The 18,954-nt window shown below is 37.2% G+C and overlaps 1 protein-coding gene and 1 non-coding gene across 5 annotated transcripts in view; one reads left to right on the top strand and one right to left on the bottom strand.

The window, feature by feature from the left end:
• Positions 1-18,352, top strand: part of TWSG1 (twisted gastrulation BMP signaling modulator 1) — a 62,468-nt gene extending 44,116 nt beyond the window's left edge. For all 4 annotated transcript variants that reach the window (XM_033087634.1, XM_033087635.1, XM_033087638.1 and 1 more), the window contains exons 4-5: positions 12,267-12,533; positions 15,319-18,352. In XM_033087634.1, coding sequence (XP_032943525.1) covers positions 12,267-12,533; positions 15,319-15,500 — 449 coding nt within the window. In that variant the 3' untranslated portion in view covers positions 15,501-18,352. The remainder of the gene's footprint in view (positions 1-12,266; positions 12,534-15,318) is intronic.
• LOC117012014 (U6 spliceosomal RNA) lies at positions 13,720-13,827 on the bottom strand. Its single transcript, XR_004421093.1, has one exon. It is a non-coding gene; the product is annotated as a U6 spliceosomal RNA (small nuclear RNA).
• Positions 18,353-18,954: the final 602 nt, after the last annotated feature.

Raw genomic sequence — 18,954 nt, 5'->3', positions numbered from 1 at the left:
AGTCTCTTCCCATCTGTTCTTCTAATGCAGCTATTCTCAAACTTTTCTTTTAATCTCAGGATCCTTTTATATTCTGAAAATTTTAATCTTTAGTGATCTGTTGCTATGGTTGAAGTATACAAAGAAATTCCAGCCTCACACAGCTGTGTAATTGGAAAAGAGAAGAGTATTTTAACAGCCTTTTCAGATAATTGGGTACATTCTTCTTTGATACTACACCCAAACTGGACAAGTAGTAACTTCTTAAAGGTTAGTTACGAAGTAGAATCTAAAACCAGATTCTGAAACTCCTCAGAACTCTGTTACATCAAGATCCATTGATCTGTCGTAAACTTTGGAATAACTTCTACCCATGCATAATTTTGTAACACCATAAATTGGTCATTGGAAATTATGAGTTCACTGAGTTATGCAGATCTTCCAAATATTGACAGATACATTATATAATATCCCTGAAAATCACATTAGTTAACTTTACCACTAATTTCATCAGAAAAGTACTTATGTATTGGCAAACAGTCAAGTCATGGTGGCTGATAACAAGTTTTCCAAAATTCTAATTTTTGCTTGAAAACTTAGATTTTTTTTTTTTTAAATTTATATTTTTATTGGGGAACAGTGTGTTTTTCCAGGACACCTCAGCTCGATGTCAAGTTGTTGTTTTCAATCTAGTTGTGGAGGGCGCAGCTCAGCTCCAAGTCAAGTTGCTGTCCTCAGTCTAGTTGTGGAGGGTGCAGCTCACTGCCCATGTGGGGATCAAACTGGCAATCTTGGTGTTACGAGCACTGCCCTCTAACCACTGAGTCAACTGGCTGCCCACCAGCAGCTCAGCTCCAAGCTCAAGCCATTGCCTCTCACTGGTCCAGGAGGGAATCGAACCGGCGACCTTGGTGTTATGAGCATCTCATTCTAACCACTGAGCCAACCAGCCGGCCGCCCACCGGCACCTCAGCTCCAAGCTCAAGCCATTGTTTTCAATCTAGTTGTGGAGGGCACAGCTCACTGGCCCATGTGGGAATCGAACTGGCGACCTTGGTGTTATGAGCCCTGCGCTCTAACCACTGGCCCAACCGGCCAGCCCAAAAACTTAGATTTTATTATCAACAAATACTGTGAGTTGTATCCTTGAAGTAACATGCTCACTTCATTCATTTTTAATAAATTGTCTTTCACATACACAACTCTTCATAATCATAGTTTGGTAGTTATTTTAAATAAAAATAGTATTCTGAGGAAAAGTGGCTAGTTCAGCTTGCAACTCAATAAATTATTCCTTTGATATAAGCATTATACTTAACTATGTAGCAAGTTCTTTCTGCATACTTCCCAGTTCATCACACAAAATGTTAAAAAGTCATTTGTTCAACAGCCCCAACTGATAATTGTTATTACTTCATTAAACATTTTCATATGTGAAACTGGCCTTTTTTAAAACTGTATTTGGTGGTTAAGAATACAGTGACTAGTAATAACAGTTTGGTGCCATTGCCTTCATTCAAGCTAAGGCACCAAACGTTTTACCCACCATTGCTTTTACACCATTAATGCAAATGTTAGAACTGTAAAACAAACAAAAAATAATTTTATGAAAATGTATTTTGACTTATGAACCCCTGAAAGGATCTTGGAGATGCCAAGGAGTTCATAGACTACGCTTTAGGAACTTCTATTCAAATAGATTGTTTTTTGAATATGTGGAGTATTGTAGTAATATATTGAATATTTTAAATAAAACTACTAATGAAGTAATAATTTTGCACATCTAAATAGGTTAAGTGAAAGTATAGTGTCAAATTTTTTTAAAATATAGAAAAGAAGGATCTCCAGTATCTACTACTATTAATACATACATATTTTTCTTTAAAATATAATTTAAAAACTAAAATTATTACTTAAAACAATAAATTCAAATAATACAGGAAAGTATATATAATGAAATGTCTCCCTTCCTTATGCCCATAGTCCCTCTCCCTGAAGGTTTTTCTCATACATGCTTGCAATAAAGAAGTACGTATTTTTCACATATTTTATTGTATAAAAAGTATAATAAACCAACTATAAGATACCTTTACAAGAACTTTATTTTTACTTAGATCAGAAGGCATCTTTTAATAATATTTTGGGTCTCTTTTTTACTTTCTTCATTTAGAAAAAACTCTTATGTGAATCATGCATGTCAAAGAGTTTTTGTTTCCTCTTTTTGTCAACACTGGAAAGTTCTCACATTTGGAAGAGTTAACAAGACTTTATCTCCAACAAAGTCTAGAAATCAGTAACTTTAGTTAACTAACAACAACAACAAAATATTGATGCTAACCACTTAATATCAAAAATAAGTGTTCTAAATGCAATGGCTAGCGAGTCAAGTTTGAAGAAAGAAAGATCGGTGTGGCCAGATGTTAGCAAACAAGGAGAATGGTAGAGGGAGATGAGTGAGAGAGTTGATAAGGGCTCCAGGTCTTGGAGGCCATAGAAAGGAGTTTGGATTGTATCCTAAGTATAATGGAAACCCATTGGAGAGTTTACTGTGGTGATATCTAAATTACGTTTTTAAATGATCATTCTGGCTGCTATGTGGAAGGAGAACTTAAGAATACAAGGAGAAGAGACACAGACTCAGTTAGGCAGTTGTAGTTCAATTTAAAAGATGATGGTAGATTAGACTAGGATTGTTGCTAGCAGTGGAAATGATGCAGCTCAGATTCATAAATTATTTTGGAGGTAAATTGTCAGAGTTTGGTTTGAATTGGACGTAGGATATGAGAAAAGAGGGGAATTAATGATTGACCTATGAGTTGGGTGACTGAGGTGGAGTGGATTTAAAAATCATTATCACTGAGGAGGTCTAGGAACAAAAGGCCTGGGTGGATCTTCACTGTAAATATTGAAATTGTCAAAAATGACAGTGGGTCTAATGATGACAAAGGAAATGATGATCCAGGTATTGAAGTGATTAGTAAGTGAGGAAAAGATAACGGCAAAAAGGAGGGAGGGATAAAAGATGGTAAAATCCAATAACATGCATTTTAAAGTAGCTGGAATTAAAGAAAAAGACTGAGAAATAGAGTTTAAAATCCACCAAAATATAGTGTTTCCAAGTCCAGTCAAAATTTGATGAGGATTTGGTCTAGGGTGATAGAAACGAAGAGATGTGGCCTCATTGGAAAAATAATTAGAAGGTCAGTTTGACCAGACTTGGTGACACATTGGAAGTGGTAATTGAGGAGAAGTGAGACAAAAATAGCCTCTAGATTTCTGACTGAATAAATTGTGACAGGGATCCAAGATAGAGGATGCTGTTATACGGCCCAGGTGTGTTGGGGAATATGATTGGGACAGTTAATTTTTAGGGGCATGTAAGGTTCTCAAGTGGAGATGTCCTGTAGGAAGTTGGATACAAGTACCTGGGGGAAAACGATGGAAGAGGGAGGGAGAGGGAGAGAGAGAGAAATTCATTACATTTCCAACTCCTTATACCGGAGGCCAACCAAGTCCGGGGCTCATGCTGCCTGCACCGCTCAGCCAACAGACCAACACAGGAATTGGGCTATGTAGAATAAGCATTTACTATCAGAGCACCTCTGGTCTGAGAAGGCAGCGGGTTAACACCTCCGAAAACTGCCTTAATATTCTCAGACCAGCTTGGGGTATGTGGGGACAGAGCCAGGAGAGCAGTTTCCAGGCTCTTGGCCTCACATGGAAAGGTGCTCACTTGGGTAGTAAATGGCCATCAACTGTGGCTGGTTGGCCGTCAGCTGTAACCAGTGAGCCATTGGCCACTAATGTAACTGCCGTGGCTACACTAATGGAAAATGGGGTCTAGCAAGGAGATGGTGGCTGAGCTGGCAAGTGCAGATTGCAGTTAGCACAGCGGAGTGCACCTAGCAAGTGGGGTTGGTTGGTTAGCAGAGAAGCGGATGGCAGGTTGCAGTTCGTGTGGCTCCTGTTTCTTGTGTCTCCAAAGTAGACTACAGTGGTATGACTCCCCTACCTACGGCTCCATGGGTATTCCTTTTTGGCCTCACCACATCCTGCGTTCTTATGTGGGGAGCAGGAGCTGAGACCCCACAGGCCGCCCCGCACGACACATGGCGCAGGGTCCCCCGCATGACAGGGTATTTAAGGGAAAATCTGGGCCTTCCTCTAAAGGCTATATGATGGTTCCGGAGGTCTGCATGGAGCTTTCCCTCTGGCAACGTGGCTTTCCCGTGGTGTCAGCAACCCAGAAACAATGATGGGAGTAGCCTGGAAAGAATGCTAGACCATTGAGATTGTGATCAGTAAGTATAAGGTATTAATCATAAGTTTCAGGGTAATTTTCTACAACAGTAAGTGGGTGGGACAGGGGACACTCCGAGCTAAGCCGTAGGGGGATCATCTCTTTTTAAGCTATAGGTCTAGGAAAGGTGAGACCAGGATGTTGCTATGGGTCCCAACCAGGCCCTGCTTCACTTAAAGTAAATATAACTTCTGGTTCAGCATAGTAGTTGAAGTTCACACATCTTCTCCTTTGCACTTAAGACTCCGGTAAAATGAAATAAAGGAATACAACTGGAAGTAAACTCTAACAACAAAGAGAAAGAGAGGGAGGAATTATAATTGGAGAAATACCTAAAAAGAAAGATGGAGATACTTGCTATTTAGTAAACAGATTGGAAGAGACACCAAAACAATTTACAAGAAAGGAGGTGCAGGTTATGGTAGGATTAGGAGTGACCTTCCCAACTAAACCCCCAGAGTCTCCAGCCTCATCTTTGGCTTTTGTAGGGTGTAGGAGAGAGAAATAGATCCGAAAACAGCAACATTATTTGAAGACCTGTCTGTAGAATAGCTGCCTGACTTTATACCCTAGCCCCTCCCTTATTTTTCAGAAAAAGTTCCAAATAATCTAGGGGAAAAAATTGGAGAGATTCTCTCTAGAGAAATTGAAGGAAGTAACTGGAAAGAACCATTGGTGTATTGTTAATCTGAGTCATGGACTCTTCTATTCAGGGATTGCCGGGGACGGCAGTGTCACCAGTCTAATGACCAGACAAGCAAAAAACGCAGAACTAGTACCTTCAAAGAAAGAACAAAGTAAAATATCATGCAGGAAATCTTCAGGAAATAAATTTTTAAGAAAACTGATTTTATATTTTAGAGAAATTTGAGATAATATTACTTCTACATTATGAAAAACAGAACAAGAAAGCATTTGCAAATTTAAAATTTGGAAAAATGATCAGGAGGGGCTAAAAATAATATTGGGATGTCATAGAATATAGAGCAGATAGATTGAAAATTTAATAGGAAAAAATAGATACTCCAGCAAAACATAAAAAATAGGAAATTATCAAAAAAGTAATAGAAGAAAATTTCTTAAAGCTGAGAAAAAGCCAAGAGTCTACAAAATGCTGAGCACAATTAATGAAAAAGACTTGCATCTAGACACATCCTCATAAAATTTTACAACTGCCAAGTTAAAGAATATTCTAAAAGATTTCAGAAAGAGCAATAGAGCTCATGTACAAGGAATAAGAATCACACTGCCATCAGACTTCTTTCTCATCAGTGTCGCTGGACCAAGCATTAAGTGGCCAATGGGAAAATTGTTTTGACCTGACAAGTTATTGATCAAGAATATGAATGTAAAATAAAAACATTTTTAAACAGCAAGAACTCAAAGTGTACTTCTCACACACCGTATTTTAAAGGTATAATCAAAGAGCAATCACGCATAATAGAGCAGAAGACCAAGAGAGAAAAACATGGGTTGAAAGAAATGATAGTTTTAACTAGGAATTGAATTAAGGATAATATAATAATGGGATGATAACTATGCAGGAAGCTGCTCTCTGTTCTTTTATGTGATGGTCAGTCAGCTGTGACCACAAGAGAGGCTCAGGAAACAAAGTTCATTGTACTCACAGGTCTCAGAGAGAGGTGTCACTGCATGCCACACAGGGTCACGGGAAGCCTCAGGATTTGGTCAAGTAGCAGAATAGAGGAGGGAGAGGAAAGTCTGGGCCCGAGCCTTCAATGGGGTTTCCACAGGAAACGTGAGGGAAGCAGAGTAAACAGTTTAGGACTGGCTAGTTCGAATAATTCCCATGAGCTTTGGGCTTACAGGGGTGGTGTGGGGACAGAGCCAGGAATGCAGTTTCCAGGCTCTCGGCCTCACATAGAAAGGTGCTGGCTCAGGTAGTAAATGGCCATCGACTGTGATCAAATGGCCATCAGCTGTGGCTAGTTGGCCGTCAGCTGTAACCAGTGAGCCATTGGGCACTAATATAACTGCCGGGGCTAGGCTAGCAGAAAAAATGGGGGCTAGCAAGAAGATGGTGGCTGAGCCTGCAAGCGGCGCAGTGAGGGTTGAGAATTGTGTGGCTCCTGGTTCCTGTTTCTCCAACCCAGCCGCCAGCGAGAGTATAGTGGTGTGACTCCTCTACCTATGGCTCCGTGGGTGTTCCTTTTTGGCCTCACCATGTCCTGCATTCTTATGTGGGGAGCTGAGACCTTGCAGGCCGCCCCGCATGACAAATGGCGAAGTCGGCAGGATCCCCTGCACTACACCGCGTTGCATGACAAATGGCGGAGCGAGCAGGGTCTCCTGCACGACAGAGACTATAATGGTATGACTCCCCTATCTATGGCTCCGTGGGTGTACCTTTTTGGCGTCACCATGTCCTGCGTTCTTATGTGGGGAGCGGGAGCTGAGACCCTGCATGACACCCTGCATGACAGGTGGTCTTTAGTTGCCTGGTACCTGGCCTTGGGATATCCTAGACAGAGGAATATTGCATCCTGAGATGTATGAGCTGATAGAAAAGTTGTGGGTGTGCATTAGTCAGTCAATTTGCTAATCAAAGGTGTGCTAGCTGAGCCCTTTGCTAGCTCCAAGAATTGGCTAGTTCCGAGAGGAGCAGTCTTGGCCCATCCAGACAGGTTTTTCCAAGATGTCAAGACATCATAATATACAGAAAATTAAAAATATAAATAATACAGAGGCCTAAGAGACAACTAGTTCGATTGAAGCAGTGAGAGATCTCTGAGAAGCGTGTCTCTGAGAAGAAAATTAGTTTCACAGGATATCATGTCTATAATTGAGAAGCAGAGTAAATTTTCAAGATTTGCTATAAGCTTGTTATCTATGGTCCACAAGAAAAAAAATCCAAGAAAGTATTTGTCCATAAAGGAATTAAATATGGCAGTTCATTTGCTATCATGAAGCTGTTCACATATAATTATGTGCAGAGAATAGCGTAATGAATTCCTGTATACCCATCACCAGATTCATCAGTTATCAAGACTATGCCAATTGCGGGGTTGCTGGATGGCTCAGTTGGTTAAAGCGCGAGCTCTTAACAACAAGGTTGCCAGTTCAATTCACCTTGAAAAAGGCGACTGGACTTGGAGCTGAGCTGTGCCCTCCATAACTAGATTGAAGGACAATGACTTCACTTGGAGCTGATGAGCCCTCGAGAGGCACACTATTCCCCAACATTCCCCAATTTAAAAAAACAAACAAACATTGAATTTAAAAAAAGACTATGCCATCTGTCTTTTTTACCCTTTTCTTTCTTTACGCAGAGTAGTTAAAAGCAAATTACAGACAGTAAATAATTTTATCCCTGCATTCTTCAGTATCAATCTCTAAAAACAAGCAGACATTTACTTTTTTAATCATAATGCCATTATGACACATAACAAAATGAATAGTTTCTTGGCATAGTCTAACATTCAGTTTATGATTGAGTTTCTCTAGATGTCTCAAAAAATGTGTTTTTATAGTTGATTTATTAAAATTGATCCAAACAAGGTCCTCGTATTGTATCTGGTTATTGCATCTTTTAGTCCTCCTTTAATCCATAATGACCCCACCCTCCTTTTGTTTTCTCATGCAATTTGGCATATTGAAGAAATGGTATCAATTTTCCTATATAATATCCCACATTCAGGATTTGTTTGCTTCCTTGAATTTTCATTTAACTTCTTCCTCTATCCTTCTGTATTTACAGTAATTTGAAGCTAATTGTAAAAGTTCGATTAGATTCAGGTGTTACATTTTCTGGCAAGAAGTCCTCATAGGTAATGCTGTATGAATGTAGCATGGTTTTCAATATTTTATGGAGTTCAAGGAAAAGTTCATTTTATCTTGAAATTAGAAATATTTTCCTTACTAATGACGTTCATTGGACAAGGAAATCCTGGCACATCTGTTCTGCAGTGAACAATATTCATAGAGTCATATTAAGGGAACTGCTGTTTACTCGTTTTCAACCTTAGGAATCAACATATAGTAAGACAAGAAGATTTCATTGTGCATAGGCGACAGAATGTAGTTACCAAGTTTGTTGACGTAAAAGTTAGGAGCAATTGAGGGAGGAGAAGTGGGAAAGAGGCCAGTATCCTTATCTGCAAATGAGGGAATTAAGAGATGTGGAATAAAAATTAGAAGTTCATTTAAGATTATAAAGGAAACAAATTACAGTATTAGAATAATATAATTATTAGAAATATGGGAGATATGGTTAGTATAAATGAACTTAATCTCCATCTTTTATGTAAGTGGATTAATAGATCTAAATTAATATTTAGATTAAAATATCTAAAGATGTTTTTACTGCTACTTGTAAATTATTTTTATTTAAATTCTTGTAGAGGAAACCACCAGAGAAACTTAAGAGCAGACTTTTAAAATGACTGTGTCTGGGGAATGGAATTGGGGGGTGGAAATGGTGGAAAGGAATGTTGCTTTTCATTGTAAACTCTTCTGGACTATTTGTTGTTGTTTCATCATGCACATTCACTTAAAAAAATGGTAACTTTTTTACCTAGTCTTAATTTCTACATCAAAATATGGTTTCATCGAGTAACCCACTTTAATGTAGCCTTAGTTTTCAAATGTATGATGACAACAAGTCAGATATATAAAAGAGTTAAACATAGAGCAGAAAAATTCTTTGTGTTTAGTGGTTGTAAATTGAGTGCATGATAGTGACTTCTGCCTTGGTAAGTGAAATAGTATCGGAATTCTATGCACTGAAAGGATTTGAAATGCTTGCCCTTCAATTGTTGCCATTTGTGTCCTGATTTTTGGCCTCCCTGACTGTCATGTGCAGAGCCAATTTCTTTAAAATTTTTAATATAACTAGTATTTAATCTAGGTAGTGAGAGAATGCCACAAAATAGCAAACTATGTCAAGAAAATGATCATGAAAAGAAATGTAAACTCTATAGTCAATAAAGAAAAGCTCACCAACAATGATAAAATTCAGGACAATGGTGAAATACTTCCAGAAAGGTTTTATTAACTGATTTAAATTATGGGCGGTTAGTAACTCTCCAACCAGAAATTGATCCATTGTACATAATGAATATGGACAACTAAAGAATTTACAGAAATTTCAAAAGGTTACTTTTCCCAAACAGTATAGCCCCCACACATCATTGAAAGATCAGATTTCATAGCTCACCAATCTTGAAAGAATGAAGAATTAGAAGAGTGCTTCAGGCAGGAAATGGAGGGTCAAAATCACCATTGCCTAGGAAGAGTATCTTGGGATGATCTATTTGAATATAATCCTAATTAAAAAGAGAAGATAAAAGAAAATTTTGTAATGGTGCAATAGAAAAATATTACCTAGCAAGCATTTACTTCATGCTTACTGCTTTTAGTACAATGTATTGGGATTTAAATTCGAAATATTTTTGGCCTAGGTTTATTAAATGCACAAAACTCCAAAACAGATTTTTTCAAATGTAATGAAATGTTTGGTAATGAGCACTGGAGTTTCTTTAAAGTCTCAGTAGATTGAGTTTAGATCTTCTAACCGTTGAACTCAGTTGTTTACCTTTTCATCTCTGATTACTAGTTTTCATTCATTATAGAATCTGACAGAAGAGCATATTATGTATATTTGTATAATACAAATATTCTACGTATGATTTGCTTTTCAATGACACTTAAAGATTGTTTATAGAATGTGATTATTAAAAAGAGCAGTGAACATCAAATCAGGCTGAATCATAATCTTGGCTCTAATCCTAAATTATATAACATTGGACAAATAATTTAACTTACCTGGGTCTATTTCCCCTTTAATGAACAAAGGAATATTATTTGATCATTTATTCCCTGAACTCTGTCACACAATCTAAATCATAAAAGTTTAGGCATATTGAAAGATTTTACAAAGAACACGCACAACCTTGTTATCCTCAGTTCTGGCCATGTTCCTTTTTTTTTAATTCCCCTCCCCCGCCCCATTTATTTTTTAAGCCATTGTTTCTCAGTCTAGTTGTAGGACACAACTCCCTGGCCCATGCTGGTATTATGAGCCTTGCACTCCACCCGACTGAGGCAGTTGGTCGCCATCGTTGGTCAGTCACTCACGGCAGCTCTTGTCTGCTGCTGGCCACCCACACCGGCTGGCCACACCGGCTGCAGGCCAGCACGCCCACCAGCCGCTCACAGTAGCACATGTCAGCCCACTGCAGCACATGGCAGCTCACTCCAACCTCTGGCTGCTCAGAGCAGCCCAGCTCCAGGGAGAGCTGTTGTTCACAGTCTTAGCTGTAGAGGGCGCAGCTCACTGGCCCATGTGGGAATCGAACTGGTGGCCTTCGCTGTTAGGAGCAAGGTGCTCCAACCGCCTGAGCCACTGGGCCGCCCCGGCCATGTTCCTTAAACTCACAAAATATAGAAAATGCACAAGATGGTTTTTCTTTCTAAGTTTATAAAATATAGGAATTTATAAATTTCATCTAATTTTTCAAACTTTTAATCTGAGAAAGAAGAAAAACATCATCCTAGACCTAGTAGATGCTAAACAAAAATGAAACATAATTTATCTTTTAAAAATATAATGTTCACAAAAGGAAATCCAGAGAACTTTGTTCTCGTTTTTATTGCTGCTAAACAACCTACCCCAAAACATACTGGTTTAAATCAATGATGGTTATTTATTAGTTCAGGAACCTGCATTTTGGGCATGATTTTTTGAGGGTAGCTCCTTTCTGCAACATGTGTGTGCACACACCTCCCCCATGATCATACATCTCTTTTGAACCTTTAGAAAGCAGGCTTTACACATGATGTCCCATTACTACTAAATACTCCAGTCTGTATTTTCCAACAAGGATATTCTCCTACATAACTAGCATACAACCCTGCAAATCAGAAAGCCAAAATTGGTACAGCACTGCCACCCAATCCACAAATCCCATTTATATTTTGCCAACTGTCTCAACAGTATCTCTTGTTCCTTTCTGGTCAGGATCCTGTCCATTTAGTTGTCCTTTCTCTTCAGACTCGTTCAATCTGAAAGAGCCCCTTAGTCTTTCCCTTGATAGTTTTAATGAGTACAGACCTTACATCATTTAGGATGACCCTCAGTGTTGATCCACTTGATGTTGACTAATGACCATACTTAAGTTACACATTCTTGGTAACAACTTCACTGAAATGAAGCTGTGCAGTACATCAGGGGATATACAATAAACATCAAACTTTCCCATAATTGGTGATGTTAACCTTGATCTCCTGGTCAGATTTTTCTCTGCCAGATTTTTCCACATTAACCCCTTTGTAATTGATGAGTATTTTGTAGAGAGTTTTCCAAGAGTACAGCAATATGTTCATCAAACCTCTACCCACTAGCCTTAGCATCCATTGATAACTGCCATCTGAATCAAATACCTCTATTATGGTTGCCAAGTGGTGATTTTATGTTTCCTTCATTCCTTCTACGTTTATCAGTTGGCACTCTAGTATAAGGAAGAGCTTTCCATTGTCCTCCATGTACTACTTAATTTATCTATCATATAAGGACTCAACAGTTTCTAGTTTATTCACGTGGTGGTACTCTATAACTATCATTATTTATTTTAATGTTAAAAATGATTTGGCCAGTGGGAGCCCCTTCAGGCTGTCTCCTGTGTTTTTTTCAGCATGTCCCGTTATTCCTTTCTTTCTGGCACAAAAAGGTATTCCAGGGTCATTTTATACTTTCCTTGGCCCAGCCCTGGAATCAGTCTTTTCTTCAAGGAGTTCTAGTTCCTCGTAGTGGAGGATAAGAATTTAGAAACCAAGATCTGGGCACTCAGTGTGCTTGAAGCTACTGAGGTGTCATCACTTTTAGGCCCTCTCAGCAAAACAAGCTAGGAAAATATCTATGTATAATGCTAATGTTAGAGCTTTGAATGCAGGATAGTAACTAACAACAGCTCATGACATTTCAGCCAGTGAGAAATATAAACGTATTCTCTTTGTCCCCCTCCCCCAGGTATGTGTAATCCTCGAAATTATAGTGACACGCCTCCAACTTCAAAGAGCACAGTGGAGGAGCTTCATGAGCCAATCCCTTCTCTCTTCCGGGCACTCACAGAAGGAGACACACAGTTGAACTGGAACATCGTTTCCTTCCCTGTTGCAGAAGAACTTTCACATCATGAGAATCTGGTTTCATTTTTAGAGACTGTGAACCAGCCACACCACCAAAATGTGTCTGTTCCCAGCAATAACGTTCACGCACCTTATTCCAGTGACAAAGGTAACTGCCAGCAGTTGACTTTTTCTATCCTGCCCCCTCACTTTCTATGTGGTCTGTGAAGCCTATATTGAGATTAGATTTTTAGAACAGCTTTTTGGTTTTGAGTTTGTATAGTCTTAAGTAAATTCTGGACTCTAATAACCCCAATCCCTGAGTAAATCAGGACACGTGTCAAACATATTATTGCAACTCTTTCATACTCTCAGTGATAGAGGCTATATTGGAAGATAGATACGTGGTCCTAATTTTGATATTTATTTGTGTTAGACTTTATTCTTTTCATAAGACACCAACAATGCTGTTTATCTAATATTAGGTTGGTGCAAAAGTATTGTGATTTAAAAGGTTGAAAATAATTGCAAAAACCACAATTACTTTTGCACCAACCTAATACAATATTGCTCACTGTCAGATAACATTCAAAGTATCCTAGGAAGTCAGGTTTTTATAATAGCATTGATACCACAAATGATGCAAGGTCATCAGCTAAATTTCTTTATGAGTAAGGTGGTATTACAGACATCTAATGTCCAGGTATAAACTAACAACATCCAGTTCTCTGCAAATGAGTACTATTCGTCAAAAGGGAAACTAAATGAGAGAATGACTTACATAACTTTGAGGAACATATTAAAGAACATTTATTAGTGAGGATAGAAGATACCTTAATTTTGGAATGTAAAAGGCATGTGACTTTTATAAAGTCTGTGATATTTTCAAATAAAAGGCTCTACACAATTTTACTGTGGAACAATAAGGCAATTATGAAAATTACAGTTATTTCTTAAAATAGATGAATTATGTATTAACAGTATAATTTGTACTCTTTTTCAATTTGTTTTTTTGTTTGTTTTGCCTTCCATTACAATCCTACGTCTCTAAAATAGTATGAACTTTGGCCATCAATAGTAAAAGCAAAATAGCTTTTGCTAATCATGCTCAAATAATTCTTTTTTTTAATAAGTTGATTTCAGAACTTTTAAGTTTTATGAAGGAAATGCAAATTGACATATTTGTACATAAATATCCAGGTGTAACTCAGCTTCGTTTTCACTTCAGATTGCCTTACACAAATATTTTTATAATGAAAAGTCACAGTTTTGCTATTGAGTGCCATACGTTGTGTTGTGACTCATTGTTTCTTCTGAGCTAATCAGCCAAGGGTGTGAGGAGGCAGGGGCGCTGCACAAAATATGGACCGCTCGTGAACGTGCCCCTGTCATCCTGCACAGGGGCCACGCTAATCTTCTCTGTATCATTCCAGTTTTAGTATATGTGCTGCCAAAGCAAGCACTCAAAGCAAGAATTCCTATTTCCTTTTAAGTTAAAGTACTTTATAAGACAAAGTCTGCATCTTGAAAACATCATAAATGAATGGAATGTGTCTTGCTACCATTTTACCCATGATTATAATGTAAATAATCAACATAATAGATACTAAATAATAATTCATAAATTTTTCTCAAAGATTATTTCAATTCATGAAATAATAAGTAGGAAGTTAATTCCTGGAAACACCAACTGTCCTTCAAGACAAAGCTAAAGTTTCACCTCTGTGACACCTTCCTTAGGTGTCCCTTCTTCCCTCAGGTAGAGTTAACCACTTCCTACTCTTCCCACATTTAAGTTGTTTGTTGTCTGTTTTTAACTTATAGGTCTACCATTTTCTACTTAATTCCTTGAATTCTCTGATTACTCTTTGAGTCCCTAATGGCTATTCCCTAGTAGGTGTTCAATAAATTCTAGTTGAATAAATAATGAGGTGAGTTTGGCAGGTACCAATCACTGGGAGATTTAAATGCTCCCTCATCCTGCTTATTGTTAACCCCTATAGTCCGCGTGGTCTGGTCCTGTGCTGGCCTCCCTGACGTCCTTCTTTAACCAGATCCCATCTTCTGCACTCAGTGGTGGTTCTCCTGTCTCCTGATGCCAAGCTCACTGCAGTGGACTGGTCTCTGCTCCATCCCTGTCACACTCCACCCATCTCCTTGTGACTTTCCTTATGTCGTTACCTGGTAGCTTTGCATTCTTCCTAATACAAGTCCAGTTTTTTTTCCATTAAGCCTTCCCTTACTATTCATACCCCTGATGATTTATCAGTTCTATAAATGGCTCTGTAAACTAACTTAACATTTAGTCATATATACTCGATATTAATGGATTTTATTGTCCTTTATTTCATGTACCCTGTCCTCCTAACTGGGTCGTCATATGGGGTTAAGCACCAGAACTGAAAATTGAAACAATCAAAAGTGTTTGCCTTAGAAAGCACGACTAGAATTGTTATTAATAAGAAGAGTGTTTTCTAATAGCTAATGCTGAATTGTGCCAAGCTTTGCTAACTACTTAGCATCATGTGACTTAAGTTTGTTTTATGTTATCGTAAATTCTCTGTATAATTTTAGAACAGTATTTTTCAAACTTCTTTTAGCTGGACAATTCTATCCTCATAGGACATCTTGTCAGAAATGCACAGCTTAAAAAGCACAGTTCTGACACACAGCAAATGTAGTTAAGCCCACTAATCTAACATTCATATCAAAGTCTGAAATCTGATGAAGTGACTAAGTAAGCCCTTTGTGTTCTTCAGCTGGAGTAGGAGACTCTGGCTTCCTTCTCAATGTTGTTAATAAGTGTGATCTCTTTTCCTATACTTGATCCATTGTCCGGTGTAGACTAGCCAAAAAATCTAAGATAAATAACTGTTAATAATATTCAGCTAGGTACTAAAGTATTTCATACTTTTCTTATTTCTTGCTCTGAATCTTAATTTTTTATTTTTCAGAACACATGTGTACTGTGGTTTATTTTGATGACTGCATGTCCATACATCAGTGTAAAATATCCTGTGAGTCCATGGGGGCATCCAAATACCGCTGGTTCCATAACGCCTGCTGCGAGTGTATTGGTCCAGAATGTATCGACTATGGTAGTAAAACTGTCAAATGCATGAACTGCATGTTTTAAAGAAGGAAAGGAAATGCAAACCAAAGCAATTCAGTCACTAAGAAAGGTATGAGAAACTATTCCCTGAGGTCTACTGGTTGCATCATAACGCTAGCAGGTGAAGAAGATGTAAAGAATTTGAAGTTACTTCTGAAATATGACAAATCCAGCAATGTGTTAAATTATGATTGTAACTGCTCTTACTGATTTTACCATCTGCTAGCAATAAGCCCTTTCTTCTAAATACATGTGCACCTTTGGTTGTATTAGAAACACGTGCATAGAGAATACCTTGAAAGACCTGCGTTTTCTAACATAAAGCCTGATAACATTTTCTTCTAGCATTCCAAAAGACTTTTATTTTGGAAATGTTAGAGTATGTTAACATAAGTCAGGATTTCTTCATGTGCTTCTCCTAGGACACTGAGTTTTGATAGTTGTATGCCATTCTTCACTGTGCCTTGTATTGTTTATTTGTCCTATAGAGTAGATGTCCAAATATATCTCCCTGAAGACTCATTAAAATCACCAAAAAAAGCTTAATTTCAACCCTTTTTATGTGGTTTTGGAAAGTAAATGCTTACTATATTTTACAATTTAAAATTTTTTACCTAGTAGAATCCATCCTATGATACACATACTGACAAAGTTTAGGGAAAGTTTCTCCTTCTCTTCCATCCCCTTGCCCAAAGTGCTGATGTAGGTAGTGATGAAGAATCTTTATCAAGAATTTTGGAGCGCATCTGTGAGACTCTGTTAAATATACTGCTAGCATAAACAGTTAGGAAGTTAAAGCATTTCTCTGACTTAAGGTACCAGCTTAAAGAGCCCTAGGATTGGGAAACAACTGCCAAGTCAGACTCCATGTAGAGCAGCAGGGAAACAACTCGTCCCTTGTACAGAAATGGCAAAGCTGAAAGTGGAGGCCGTGCTCGCTGGACAGTGAAAAGTAAGCCCACTCAGCCTCAGCGCACAGAGCCACCTTCCCCCACAGATGAATGACAGGAAGGGCTAAAGAAGAGAATTTACCATATGAACTGGGAAGGTTGAAAATTCTGGGGATTCTAATAGGAAACAAACTTAAAACTATTTACATTAATTATTTGTTACTTTGTAATCTTGCCTTTAAATTTACATCTGGACCAAATGTTTTTAAACAAGCGTACTCATACAATAGGTTAAGATTATGAAACCAAAACAGATCTCTGTTCAAGATGATGTTAACTTCAAATACACTACAGAATATTTTGTCAGCTTTTTATATAATGTTTCTATAAAGATAAGTTTAAATACTATGTGCCTTTCATAGTAATAAAATCACAATCTTCAAGCATGCCTCTAAAATATAAAGGTTTATATTACAGAGACTCTACAAAATTAATTGATTTCTCAAATAGGACATATTTGATTTCATGTAACATTTTAGGAGTACCTCTTTATATGTCTAAATATTTTAGTACATAAAAATAGATAATGCTCTTAGACTTTATATTTGTATTCACTTTCAGAACAGTAGTTAGTTATAAGATCATATGTAATATTGTGATTAACTATCATAAAATTTGAAGACTTGATACCTTTCCTGCTCTTTAATCAGTTAACGATAATGAATACTCAAGGTACTTTAGCTTTTTAAAAAGTTGCAACTTAGCTCATGGATATATTTTTTTAATAGGAAAACATTGGGATGTCCTTTTCTTACTTTTACGTAGAATGCCTCTGTTTAAAAGTGCCTTGAAAACATTTTAGCTCCCCTTCTTCATTAACTCTCATAAAGTTGAAGGTTTTCTTGAACTTCAGAAAGTTTTAAAGGAATCTGTAGCCAGCTGCTTCATTTCAACTTGGCAGTTTTTCAAAGTAATTTCATATTTACGTATGAATAGAGGAACGCTTCTGTGTCTATTGACCACATGCTTAATGTTTCCTTAAATACACCAACAAATTCCACTTATCATCTTTTTTAGGCCTTCGTTATTAAATTTTAAAATGTACTATCTCTTTTGCCCCCTACATGGGGAGGATAATTTCTTCAACCATATTATGTTTTAACTGATTTTTTTTATTTCTGCATTCCCAATACAAATTATCCCAAAATGTAATGGTCTTTTATATTCAAATTTTGCTTGATTTTCTGGTTTATAAAGGTGTTTAAAGAGCTCACCTGAAATATTCCATTTCAGGTTTAAATAACAGTATTTTTCCAGATTAAAAGTGTAACATTTGGGAAGCAAGTAGCCCCACTAAAATTTAGACGTCTGGTACCACTCTAAACTCAATTCACTTCTATATAATGCCTCTGATAAAATAAAATTTTTTAAAAATTTGTTTTTAAATAAAAAATTAGGTTCTTACCTTTTTTATAACTAGATTTTAAAAAACAGTAAATTTTAAATCAGTAGGTATTATAAAACTCATAAAAGTTTCTTTCCTATAAAAGACATGTCCTTGCTAGCAAGTTTTTCTGCCCCCCACCCATAACATCTTTGTTATTACTGAAACTATAGTAGTACCAACCCAAATGGTAATTCAAATAAAATAAGTCTTTGTTTACATAGAATGCTATAAAGGAAAAGGCTTCATTTAGAAATATGATTTCTAAGGTTTCAGAAAACAAAAGTGATGAAATGTTAGAATATTTGAACAATTATTTACAAATCACAGTAGCATTAAAATGGAGAAAAGAAACAAAAACTTCTGAAAAATGAGGTAAATATATAAATAAGCCACATATAAAGGTTGTTTTTATGAAAGCCTCTTTGAAGATTTTTTTAATCTATTCTGCATTCCCATGAGTCTATGTTTATTGTATTTTACATGATCTACAATATATAAAATTATGTTTTTTTCCTTTGGTTGCCCCTATAAACAAACAAAAAAAGATTTTAATAAAAAATCAAAATGAGTATGTCATGTTTTCTGTTAACTTCAGCATAGAACATCTAAGTAAGTTTGACATTTCTATCTAGTGAAGTTATTGCTTAAAGGATCAGACGAAGTCTGCCCTCTTCTCTCTGCATGTCCCTACAAATTTTGTTGAAACAAAGGATTTGTAGCAGTTTGTTCTCTGCTTTTCCAAAATATGCTTTATTCCAATATGGAGGAAACTTTAAAATGAAATAATTAACCATTCTCCTTGTTCTGTTGGTCTTGTGATGCCAACTATCCTCCGAAGAACTATGTGGTGGTTGGAAAGAGTTACAGAAAGACCAAGGTAGGGAGGGAAGTAACTACCAGCTTTCCCATAGAAATCCTCACCGGATGCTATTGTTAGAATTGAGAGCCATCGGCTGTACACTCATGGTAAAATCAACCTTGATTTGCAGTATCTACATTTTCACAGCCTAATGGATGGGGGATCTAGAGAGCGAAAAATTCAAGAGGACAGGTTGGCAGCCTGAGTGACGTAAAGGGAATGACAATCTGAGGAATTCAGGGGTGTAGAATTAGTTTCAAGAAAGATAGTACATTTGATTAG

The sequence above is a fragment of the Rhinolophus ferrumequinum genome, chromosome 19 (assembly GCF_004115265.2).
Source record: "Rhinolophus ferrumequinum isolate MPI-CBG mRhiFer1 chromosome 19, mRhiFer1_v1.p, whole genome shotgun sequence".
NCBI classification, from domain to species: domain Eukaryota; kingdom Metazoa; phylum Chordata; class Mammalia; order Chiroptera; family Rhinolophidae; genus Rhinolophus; species Rhinolophus ferrumequinum.
The sequence above is the reverse complement of the archived record's forward strand: the minus strand, read 5'-3'. Positions and strand labels throughout refer to the sequence as shown.